Here is a 13057-nt window from a genome sequence, read left to right as displayed (position 1 = left end):
AAAACAGTACTAATGTCTGGAGGGAATTGAATCGGGCAGAAAAGGGTGAACTGTCCACATCACACCAGTATTACATTCAGCATCCATCAGGCTGTTTGATAGCAGACAATAACATGATACTGGACTCCAGAAATAGAAGACATTAGGGAATCAGACGTGTAAAGACAGACTATAAATACACCAATGCTGTCAGTGTTTAAAAGCTCTTAAATACCATCCATGACATAAGATACAGTATGCAAATTGGCTCAATGTGGCAGTGTGTGAAGCAAATGAATGCACTGTAACGGTAACAAACCACTCCCAGATGGAACGGCACAGTCTTATCAATAACAAATATTTGTATTTTATCAATGAATTCTCAAAGGCTTTCGTCAGCGGGACCAACTGTAGTGGTGCAAGAGAATACAGACTGACCGACACATGCACACACACTGGGTCTGTTGAGTTTCCCCTTACAGTCAACCTTTCACTCACTCTGTGTTCTTTCACACAGGCTATAAATACAGACTCCTATTAGTCCAGTGTTACATTCTCCCACTCAACCCCCGCCCCTTCCCTGTCTTTCGCACACACCACAGAGCAAGAGAGCTGCAGTGACGTATTGCTGGCTATCTCATTATACGATATCATAAAAAGCCTGTTGCCACAGCAACGGCTCCCTGTATTTCCATGGCAACCAGCCGCCATGTCAAGGTGGTGCACTCTCCCTCTCTGAAGGGGGAGGAGACACTGAGAACCAATAGTGAAAAATGGAACCGCCAGCCGCCTAAAAGGAATAAGATGGTGAGAGTTGGAACAGTCTGACTCCTGCTGGTTACATCTTGGTGCTGCAGGAAACATCCTAAAGACATGATTAAGGGTAAAGGTTAGAAAGAATCTGAAAATACTGGATGTTAGCATTAAATATTAATCAATTAATATGTTAAATGTTAATCTGTTTACCAATGGCAACGACTGTCCCTTTTGCTTCAAAATATGCAGCACTGCATCATGAACTGTGACGAACAGCCGGGTCTTTGGGATGTTCTTTGAGAAGAAATCTGCAGTTTCCAGCTGCTCCACAACACAGGCTGGTTTTTAAATGCATGCACAGAGAGACACACAGGTATGAATAACAATATGACGGCTTCTAAATGTAAGAGGATGGAAAACATTTGTGATCATTAGAGATGTATTATTTATTAGTATGATTAAAACTGGGCTCTTGGAAAATGTCTGATGTGTAGTATTACACATTTGAAATGGAAGTAGTGACTTTGAGGGAAGATAGTAGATTAAACCTTATGGTCTGTGATCCAGATGTGTTTATTTGTATATACTGTATTCACTCAGATGTTCAGTAGTTTCAAGTAAAGTTAGAAATATTTAGTTTCAGACATGCATGGTACATTTTCAGTTCTTTATCACACATCAGCTTTTTCCTGCTCCATACTACTGTTATTTTATGAGACTTTAAAATTACACTGTCAGTCAAAATAAATATAGACTTATTTTGACTGACATGCATCCCCATATGTCAGAGTAGAATGGGACTCCACTGCTCCATTGAGGTTAAGACCTTGACAGAGCCTCTGTTATGTCTGCTGTGCCACTCACCTTGGCATCCTGCTAGATAGATGTCCATATCAATCTCACCAAAGTCCCTGAATATCTGGGAGAAAGAGGCCAATGTGGCATAGCATTCATTATGTCTTCTGCCTTTTTTTAAAGAGCATCAAGCCTTTATCTTGTAAATGATTCACAGTCAATTATTTATGTAAAAATCATGATAAATACATACATTTTTCAAGGTCTTCACAGCCACTGTGTCCACAAAGCTGGTCGTGGACATGTCCAGGATGATGCTGTGTGTGCCCGATACACAGGCCTTCTCATTTTCCTCAATGTCCTCATATATATTCTGGATGCCATTATGACATTCTGTGTCTGAGTCAAACATGGCTGTGTCTTGCTGGTAAGCCCAGTTTACTTGACCTTTACTGAGGTGATGTGTTGAGGTTTCTTTCCCGTGAAGTGCTACACCATTTCCCTGACTGAGTCCATTTACTCCTGCAGAGACTTTTCCCTCTGGCATTTCCAAAGTGAATGTGCCATTGGATAGGTGTCTGACCCCATTTATCTGCCAGCAAGTAGAAAGAATAGGAATAACTCTCACTGATTCCACAGTTAAAATGCATTATTAATATATCATCAGAGAATCTCTAATTGCGTCATCAGGAAATGCCATACTTGTCCCTTTTCCAATTTTTTAGCTTTCTTTTTCTCCTTCTCTTGTTGACGCTTCAGCTTTGCATCTTTCTTCTTCTTTGCTGTCAGCAACTTCCCAAGTTCAATTCCACTCTGCACAAAGAGCGGAGCATCACATTAGAGAGAAGGGAAAGGGTGGCAAGAGAAATAGTGAGATAATGAAAGCAATTAAGGGTGTTGTAAACACCAGACAGGGATCACATCTTGCTATCACACACAAACTTGCACTCACACACACATTTCTGAACACACACCTTCTCTTGCAGGGCTTCCAAGTACATCTCAGCATTTGTGTAGTAGATGGTTGCTGATGAGCGAAAGATTTTAATCCCTGGAATCTCTTTGGCCTGCAGGGACACATCATAAAGCACTAGAGTTTAGATACACACCGGCTGCTTATTTACACTTTCCATCGCCATAAGCTGCAACTGAATGCAACCCTCATGCTCTTTAATGACTGCAAATTTGCCTACATTAATCTAGTGTACTTACTGTACTTTGTCTGGTGTAACCCCAGGATGCAATCAGATAACCTCACATTTTCTTTTACTATGCTGTTAATCTCTGCTCATATAATCTCCTTGTTTTTTAGTTTAATAAATAAATACAAGTGTCTATTTACAATATTGTTTAAACAACCAACCAAATTTCTCACTAGCCTAGTATTGTATATTTAATTGTTTTATTGACTATGTTACTTAACCCTCTTCCACATTAGATTTAGATAAATATTACTCCCCATATACTCTCAATACGTGCTGAAAAAATAATTTTAACTGACTCATATCAATAGTCAGTTTATGATTTCCTTGTTTAATCATCTTTCTTAACATATGCATTTGCATTTATAATATGTTTTTGTCAAATATCCCCTGGGATGCATGTTGAGCTAGTCCAGAATCATTTGTAAAATGGATATAAAACAACTCCTGCTCACAGAATTTACCACAGTAGTTAAGTATGACCTCTTGACCCCTCACACTGCATAGGAATTTTACCTGTTTGTAGGAGTCTGTGTCCAGATACAGGTCAGTTCCCGGCACATGACCCAAGACAGAGTAACGGGGCCTGAAAAGTATTAAAACCATGCATTTACAACCAGAAACGTTCTGCCTCACTCTCTGCAGCTTATGTCCTGTTTGTATACATTCATAATTAATAATGGTGTCTAGTTACAGTTGTGTTCTGAAGATGAATGTGAGCATGGAAAAAGCAACGGACACGGCCAGACCCAAGTCCAGGTTGAGCAGGATGGTGCTTGTGAACGTTACCAGCCACACCAGCTAGAGGGCAGTATGAACACAGACAGTCAGGAGGTTCCAGAGTGTTCAGTATTTGACAGTATTTCATCAGAATGGTTTTTAAGACAGAATTAAACATACCAAATCAACTTTATTGGTTCTCCAAAGCATGGGCACATCCAACACTTGCTTATACATTCCTTTTAAATTCACAAATACTATGGTCGATAGGACAGCCTAATGAACATAAAAGCACATAGATGAGTGGGATGCACAGATGAGATAAGAAATAGTGATCATTAGAGGAAAATGACTCAGGAGGTGGAGTGTTACCTTTGGGAGATCCTCAAAGAGGGCGCCTATTTTCAAAACAGTAATGAGCACAATGACTGAAGAAATAACTCCAGCTACCTGATAAAACACACACAAACACTGATAAATAAATGACCTCAAGCAAAACATGCAATCAGATGTTTATTTGCACTATTTGGGCATATATTTATGTGTATTTACCTGTGTTTTGCCCCCTGTGCTCTCCTGAATGAGACTGCGAGACAAGGAGGAAGTCACAGAGTAACACTGAAAGAATCCACCAATAGTGTTGCTAAGACCAAGAGCAACCAGCTCCTGCAAAGGGGAGACCACAAATCATACATAATGCACTGTATCAGTCCAAAGATATGCAACATTTGATGGTATTAACATCATATCATCATATAGTCCACATAACTCTGGTATCTGTAGCTGACTGGTCAATATTGGTGGATTGTTGATTAACTTTATGGCTAATTCAGAATATCACAACCAAGCTGAGGGCAGTGCCTGACATATTTAAGACATACTTGCATAAAGCTTGTGGAGCATTAATGATTTAGCAATGCAGCTCTTAGAGACACACTGAGTGCTCCCAGCCCATCTCTCAGAGCTGAGTGATCCCAGTCACATGCCTCTGTGTGTGTGTGTGCATGTGTGTGTGTGCATTAGAAATACACTGTGTGCTGTAAACACGAAAACAAAACACTTTCTATGTCTACCAGCGTGCATAGACAACATATATAACACAAAAATATGATTAGATTAGGTTGGATCAGACGTCCTGCCTATGCACGTTCCCATCTTCAACAATGAAGCCTATTAATATTTCTACATCAAAGTAATGACCTGATTTTGACCTTAGATGTACTGAAAGTGCATGTCTATGATCAGAAACTGCACCAACAGCATTCAGTGCCAGGCTGTTCTTAAGAACCAGTTCCCTAAATTAGAATTTACCAAACCCTAATGATAAACATTTAGGCTAATCAGAGGGTAGACTTGGCCTGGATCTGTGTTTGTAGTCCTCTGTTACTTTCCTCCACCTGTTTTACAGGAAGTAGCCTTGTCCCAGTGGATCAGAGAGGAAATGTGATGAAATGCCCCATCATGCTATGAGCTTAGTCAGTGATACTCAGAAAGCATGGTTGTACCGGCGCATTTTCAGTGACGCTACATCTTTATTTTATTACTTTATGTATTTCATGTTCGTAAACTGGAGTATGATGGCTACCCTGTCCATTAAATGCTAATTAAATTTACTAAAGCTGTAACAATCCATGGATGCATAGATAGCTTTTCAACATCAATCACTGGCTGAAATTTGAGGCATTCTAGCATTTGCAAATTGACTTATTACTGGCTTTAATGCATCTTTAACCATCTCTTTGAAAGGCTGAAGCAATCTAATTGCATGCAGACAAGCCCCACTGAGAGGCTCAGATAAATACATTGTTTTGAAGGAAAAAAAACAGACCTCGCTTTCTATACCCATTTAAATCTAACATATAAAACACACAATGCATTTCTCAGATGAAAATTAGTTAATGTAGTTATTGTTACCATACTGTCATTACTGCAATCTAAGGTTTTGAATGTAGAGACAATAAAATATAGACTGTATAGTAGATAGATACAGACAGATAGATATGTAATAGACTGTACTGATTTGAGCAAAACTGAACAGAAATGTCATTTTAAAAAAAGACCTGCGAAATTATTCAGGTCTGAACAATAATCTTTCCACTGATGTGACATTCATCTGTGAATGAATGGACTAAAATCTAATATTAGCAGCAGAGTTTATTATTAGGATGAAGAATAAGTAATTCAGGCAGGCTGCTCGACAATGAGTGCATGTCATTTGTATGGATTAAAAAAAAGGTCGTGTGTGTGCCTCACCTGGTTGCTATCAACTTTGTAGCCATGTTTGAGGGCAAATGTTTTGCCCAGGGAAATGTTGATAGCATATCCAACGATGGCCACTGCAAAAGCATCTCCTATCACATGTGAGAACAAAGTCACATCTGGTGCACGAGGGGCTTTAAGCCTAGAAAAGGAGCAAATGGTAAATGATGTTGCTTTTACCTTGTATAGCTCACAGTCCACACATGTAAAGCTTTATGGCCTCAGGGATGACAACAAATCATATTTTCCCTGAGTGTTAAAACCTCTGGACAGTAACATAAATGTAACTTATAAGCCTCTTGCTCACTGTCTTGGTCGACCTAAATGTTGACCCTACCCTGAATTGTGAAGCCTTTGTAATCCCTTTATGGAAACGTTTCTTACATTCTGTACGTACTGAACACTTTTTCATCTTAAAATCATGTCTGACCTTGAATCAGATAACTCTAAATTTATTGTTACATGAAATGAAAAGTTAACTCAAGAAAAGATTTGGTCAGCTTTTGTGTTTCTAGCAGTAATCTGCCATTATGTCTCATGTTTACCCATCCCTGTTTCATGCCTTCTAGGGAAAACACAGCTCATTTATAGAACTTTTCCACAACTAGAGCCTTTCCATGAACCTATTTTAGTAACTCTATTCAACAAACACACAGTGACCCCATTTCTGTAAAGGGTTGTTGTTGTCTCTTATCAGCTGCTCTACATAGTTGGCAGCCTGGAAATCTGCTAGTTTTGGTTGGGTGATCTTGTAAACAGCCTTGACACAGTCAGCTGCCCTAGGTTTCACCTCCTCTCCCATTCCATCTCTGTATCTTTGTTTTGTTTTGGGTTGGTTTTTTTTTTGTTTTTTTTTTGTTTTTGTTTTTTAAGGGAAAAACTTACCCACTGGGTATCTCTCCGACTACATCAATGTTGTATTTACTAGTAAGTCCACAGAAATGGGTGATGATTGTAGCACCTATGATCTGTTGAAAAAGGTGCAGGACAATTACTTATAGCTTATACAAAGCCCTTTTTGGCAAGAACACTTGCTGGGACTTAGACTTACTTATATGATCATTGTGGTTAAGGTGCCCCCTGCTGGGCTATTAACTGAACAGATGAATGGAAAAGTACTTACAACTATGAGTTCTATGGGAATGGGTAGTGGAAGTTTCTGTTTGTAGCAGTCGTTGATTTCTTTGACCACAATGAGAACAGAAATCGCCACCAGACTGACTACCAGCTCTGGCACTTTAGTCTGAGGCAGCAAACGGCAAATGTCCACCAGAGTCTGTAATAAAGAAAGAAGGAAAGATTAGTTTTCACTATTTATTATGGTTTATTTATAGTATTTTATTTTTCAAAGTTAATTATTTATTACAGTGATTCACAACTGTTCCATCTCATTAAAAATGCACAAATGTTTTTTTTTTTGTTGCATTTAGCTGCTTTGTTTTTAGGCTTATGTGCTTGCTACAGTATCAAGTCCCAGTCACAGGAAAACTGAAACAAAAGCAATGTGTTTAAACTACATGGAGACAAATTATCTGAAGTTAAATGCGCTGTAGTTTCATGTTGTGGTAAATCACACAGAAAAACCTAAATGTGAGACCAAACTTTATATCTGCACTGTATTTTGACAGCATTAGATGGAAAGGAACCAGGATAACTATTCTGACTCAGATACTCATTTAAAGTTGTACTCGGACAAAAGTTTTCACTGAAATATTCATTTTACACCCAAATTTGTACCTAATCAATCTCACTTGATGAGTTCTCTTTTTTTTTTTTTAGATCTGTATTGTAACAAGACGATCTTTCATATCTTTGTCTAGTGATACATTTTTGTGACAAAATATCTGCCTGAATAACTGAACGCATCTATGAGGATATAAAGACCTTTCACTGAGAGTAAACAAATATTAGTTCTAAAATAAACTCTTACTTATTTCCTCAGTAAAAGTTCTAATCATATCATCATATTGACCACCACCTCAGTGTCAACAATCCCAGATGACATTTCTGTCAGTTCTTTATCACAACCATACGGTATGATTTGTATAAATCAGTATGTACTTACATAAATAAGTGAAAGGGGACCAGCGTATCGAGCTGTTTTCACTCCAAACACATACTTGAGTTGGGAGATGGACACATGACAGGCTGATCCTGTGGTGTATCCACGAACCAGTGGCTCAGACAGGTAGGTGACCACAAAGCCAAACCTCACCACACCCAACAAGAACTTTGGATCATAAAAATGAAAGTTAGTCACATGAAGGTAAATGTGTCATCATATAGTTTGTCAGTGACAATTAACCCTTAAAGATCTAAAGAAACATAAATAATTAAGGTAAAATGCAGTTTCTCAGCCTTGCAGTGTCATCAGATGTGGCCCATTAGGATGTTCAGAGGCTCCGTAGTGAACATGAAAATACTGTCATCTTCTGCAACACTGATTTACCAATAAAACTCATACTGTTTGACAAATAGTGGTTGTAGACACTTCTTTTGGTGTTCAGATAATGATAAATTTTGCTAAAAAGAAATTAGCTTTTTCTTCACTTTTCTTTGCTTTGGTATAATGACCCTCTAAGTGACTCTGAGCTTTTATGAACATCTACACAATCAGTAAATTAAATATAAGAAAATGCTTGATTTTCACAGAAAAACGCAAATATAATATATAATAATAAATGGTGATAAATCACTAGGAAAGGAAAAAAAAAAGGTGAAAAATTGATTTGGAAGTTAAAACAAAAATATTATAGTTCTTGGTCTTTAAGGGTTAAAAAACTAATGCCATTTGCAAAATATAGTTTATGTATTAAATAAAGAGACTGGATGGAACACACACCTGAAAGATTCCTGTTAGGACAGTGAGGGTACATGCTATTTGTACTCTGCGTGCATCTCGTTCATCAATGTCCACACTTTCTGTCCCGTTGGTGCCATTTACTATGAAGTTACTGTCTGGTGCCAGCCTCTCTGTCACACTGCCGATCATGATGCTGATCACAGCAAATGTACCTTCACATGCATATACAATAATATATTTTGATGTTCATCATAAAATCAAAAACACTGAAGGATGAGTTTATTCACTTTGGTATATTCACCTAAAGAGATGTGTCTAGAAGTTCCAAAAATGAAGTAGACCAGCACTGGGTAGAGAGAAGTGTACAAGCCAAACACTGGACGCAAAGAAGCCAGAAGAGCATATGCCATACCTGGGAAAAATGAGGAAAAGTAGCGTTATTATGAAGATTCCTATGTTAAATGTCATTGGTGTAGACACTTATCATTCAAATATATCTGAAAATGGGGAAGCATCCGCCCACTGTGGGATGTTTGGGTCAAAGTGTTTCAATCAAAAAAAAAAAAAAGAAAGAAAAGACAAGCACTTATTTCACTTCAATCAAATAAAAAAGTGTTCAAATTCAATTTTTTGCGTCTCAGATATTTTTTTGCTTTCAAAATACTTTTTTTCTTTAATTGAAAATGTTTTTTTTTTATTGAGATGAAGTTGTTGTTGTTTTTTTTTGACAGAATTTTTTTTTTTTTTTTTACCTCCACCAAGGAGGTTATGTTTTTGTCGGCATTGGTTTGTCTGTCTGCTTGTGTGTTTGTCTGTTTGTGTGCAAGATAACTCAAAAAGTTATGGACAGGTTTGGATGAAAATTTCAGGAACTGTTGATACTGGCACAAGGAACAAATGATTAAAACTTTGGTGGTGATTGGGGGTGGGGGTGGGGGGGTGATCTGCCTTGGCGGAGGTCTGCGCTCTACAAGTGCTTTTCTAGAAAAGACAACGCAGACCTCCGCCAAGGCAGATCAGTGGGCCCCCGTGGCCCCCACCCCCGATCACCACCAAAGTTTAATCATTTGTTCCTTGTGCCAGTATCAACATTTCCTGAAATTTTCATCCAAATCTGGGGCACTGACCTGCCTTGGCAGAGGTCTTTTTGTCAAAGCAACTTTTTTTTGTTTGAACACTTAAGAAATAAATCTACCTTCATATGTTGTATCAGCCACCCATAATCATTCAAAACAAAAGTCTGATTCTTTTTAGGAAAATCTTCACATAAAATGAAAATCACTATTCACTGCATACAACATTTTATCTGTATAAGTCTACCAGGTTCACAAGGATCACAAGATCAAAAAAAATGAGTTAAAGCTGTGAGGTGTGAGGTTGAATCTATGCTCTTTTTGTCATACACATTCATTCACACAAACCCTGTGGTAGATGCATAATGCCCACGCTGCAGCCAGCGATCAGGTCCCCAATGGCATTTTCTCTGATGGAGTAATGAGGCAGCCAACCCAGAACAGGCACCCAGTTCAGCACCGTCTGCTTCACCCTGGGCACCGAACACCTGCAACAGTCATTCCAAAAATATTTCTGATAACATTTTACTGACATTACACAAGCACACAATTTAAGATTCAGACGGGTTTGAGTTAAATGTTTGTCTAAGACTGAGTGTCCGCATGCATCATACAACACTCATATTTCTAGCTTTTTTGTGATATGATGTGAATAGAAAATGCTTGATAAAATAAGTAATATTTAACCACAAAAAGACAAATGGAAATGAATCAGTTTGTAAAACCGACAAAATTACTGCAACATGTTGCTTGAGAGTTATAACAGCTGCAGTGTTTTTCTTTTCTTTATCAGTTGGCCTTGTAAAACAGTGACTCAGTGACTTGGCAATATTTCCCTTTTCACATCTTAGTGTTGATACATTGTAGTGTTGTGAACTGAAAAAAATGTAAAAAATTATTTAAAAAAACAACATGGTAGGTATTACTGTCCCAGTAATCTCTAAATATAGAAAATATTTGGCAACTGCTTAGGTTAAGCAGATTAATTTAATATTTAAAGATGTCAAATATTACAATCCCAGCTTTGATTCATTGAACTCCATTGAAATACATCTTATATCCTGAATCCTAGTGATCCAAAAATATTTGATAACACTCATAAACAATGTCCTAGATTATCATTATTATAACTGTTCTCATATTAATTAAACTATGAACTTTGCTCATCCATGACTCATCATTGTCACCACTTTACATCACATGTACACAAGCTCATGCTCATCCTCCTGCATTTATAGACAGATTACTCATTCACAAGTTACTTTCAACAGTTTACAGGCGCTTTAAAGCTGCACACAAACACACACATCCATACATGTACATATAACTATATTTATGCTAAAGAACAACTGTTGAATGAAAATATTCGACTAGTTTTCTGATTTTTCTGTCAAACTCCACTCCCTGTTGACCTCCCAGGTGAATTATTTTTTACCTCAGAGACTCTTTTACTCGTTCTGTCAGGGATGGCTCAGTCGAGCATGTCTCTTTTTCTGCCACTTCATCCAGACGTATCTCATCCAAAACCTCCCGCTGCACATAATACTCCTCAGCTGGACATCTCCTCTCCCTCATGTCTGCTTGACAAATTTGAGCAGTGTATCTTTCAGCTCCTGTGTTTGTGAGTAGAAAAGCCAGTTGCAGACTTGACAAACAAAGTGCACTGAGACTGAAGCCTCCCCAGTGCCCTGTACTGATTGACAGTGTATGTTTCTTCTGTTGTTTTAGGATTGTGGGAGTGACTATTCCTATCCTGCCCTTCTCTGAAAACCTCACACGTTTCCGCTCCTTGTACACGCCTGAAATGATGTGCATGTGTGTGAGTGTGAGAGAGAAAGAATGACTTAGCGTATAGTTCCTAATATAAAAACGCCATATAAAACACTAGTAAACCTTGACACTAGTCTATATTACTGTGAACACTACACATGAAGCACTAAAACATATTTAGGGAAAAGCACACACTTTCATGAGTAGTAACAATCTGCCGGAAAATGTATAAATGCATTGTATATTATTAAGAGGCATGTGCGTCATTAAATTTGGGAGAGGTTTGTGTTACTAAAATACACTTCATATCTTTATAGCTTGCTTACTTTCCTCTTTAAGGAGATAAGAAGCAATAATTTCACATCAGCAGAAAAGTTGTGACACAATGTTCTGGCTTTGCCAAATTGGTTTTATGGTTATGGGTTAACTCGTCCAGCCAACCCTTTTTCCCCTTTGACCAAGCTCCTTGTAACCATCAGGATTATCTCACTGTGTATGTTAAATATTGAACATGTGAATAAAAGTTGGAGTTTGGTCTTGGATATAATAGAATGCTTTGTCTTCATATAAGGAAAATACTGTTTCTGTCTTGTCTTCTGTATAAGTGTGGCTCTGTCCTGCCATTAATTAAAAGAATACGGACACAGCATCATTAATTCACTTCACAAACATCCACATACAATGTGTCAGATTACAGAGTACAAATTTCTTTATTGTCATTTGACAGCACTGTGTACATACAGCACAGAGTACATCAAAACGAGATTTCAATCGATGATTAGAGACATTGGGCCGCCACAACTGGTGTGCTGCCATTGAACCCTTTTCTTCAAAATTTGCATTGAAGAACACAAGATAATGCAAAGCACAAATATAAGACATCATACAGTCTTCACACAGTACATGTGGACACATGCTGGTATTTTTTCATGGATTTAAGGATTTCGGGGGATAGGGTGAAAAACAGGGTTTGACAGCAGTCAAGGCTAAAATGTTAAAATTTGACTGTCTATATTAGGCTAAAACTGTAAGAAATTTGAGGTGAATAAATATTTTCAGTGACCCAAACTCTGGTATGTGCAGATACAGAATTATATCACAACTAGAAAAGCACTCGGAGAGTGCAGACCTCCGCCAAGGCAGATCAGTTTCCCTCCTGATCACCACCAAAATGTAATCATTTGTTCCTTGTGCCAGTATCAACAATTCCTGAGAATTTCATCAAAATCCTTCCATAACTTTTTGAGCTGTCTTGCAAACAGACAGACAAACAACAGACAAACCCCAGTAATAGAGGTTATAAACAGGCAATCAGGCATAAGTGAGTTAAATGTATATTCAGTCTGTGGCACTTACTACTGAATTGGGTAACCATATCATAAATACATCAGTCACTCTCCTGATAGGGCCCCATCAAATCACATTTGACATTTATGTTGAGCTTAGTTAACATTTAATAGAGTCATTGTTAAGATGGCTTTTGTTATTGATTGGCGTTTATCTTGTTGTTGAGCCTGTGAGGAAAAAGTGGTGTGAAAGGGGAGGTGATGAATGTTTGAGACAAATAAAATAAGTAGGTCATGTTTAAGCTTAATGACCAATTGGAAGAGAGCTAAAAACCTTTGACAAGATCATCCACTATCACCCCCAAATCACTTAAAAACATGGAAATAATAGAGGTAAAATGGGAGGATCTGATA

At 37.9% G+C, this 13057-nt stretch overlaps 1 protein-coding gene across 1 annotated transcript; it reads right to left on the bottom strand.

Annotated features, from left to right (window-relative positions):
• Positions 1-50: 50 nt before the first annotated feature.
• On the bottom strand, positions 51-11162 carry LOC115422409 (solute carrier family 26 member 6-like). Its single transcript, XM_030138741.1, has 19 exons — positions 11023-11162; positions 9936-10075; positions 8816-8926; positions 8554-8726; positions 7777-7941; positions 6835-6987; positions 6597-6679; positions 5706-5853; positions 4005-4118; positions 3825-3902; positions 3633-3728; positions 3427-3533; positions 3249-3318; positions 2505-2597; positions 2233-2343; positions 1784-2122; positions 1600-1654; positions 946-1073; positions 51-844 (listed from the first exon to the last, which is right to left on the bottom strand). Exons 1-19 carry the CDS (start codon positions 11160-11162, stop codon positions 818-820), a joined length of 2331 nt encoding a protein of 776 aa, XP_029994601.1. The 3' UTR covers positions 51-817.
• Between the last annotated feature and the right edge of the window lie 1895 nt (positions 11163-13057).

Source organism: Sphaeramia orbicularis, chromosome 7 (assembly GCF_902148855.1).
Source record: "Sphaeramia orbicularis chromosome 7, fSphaOr1.1, whole genome shotgun sequence".
Classification (NCBI taxonomy): Eukaryota; Metazoa; Chordata; class Actinopteri; order Kurtiformes; family Apogonidae; genus Sphaeramia; species Sphaeramia orbicularis.
The sequence above is the reverse complement of the archived record's forward strand: the minus strand, read 5'-3'. Positions and strand labels throughout refer to the sequence as shown.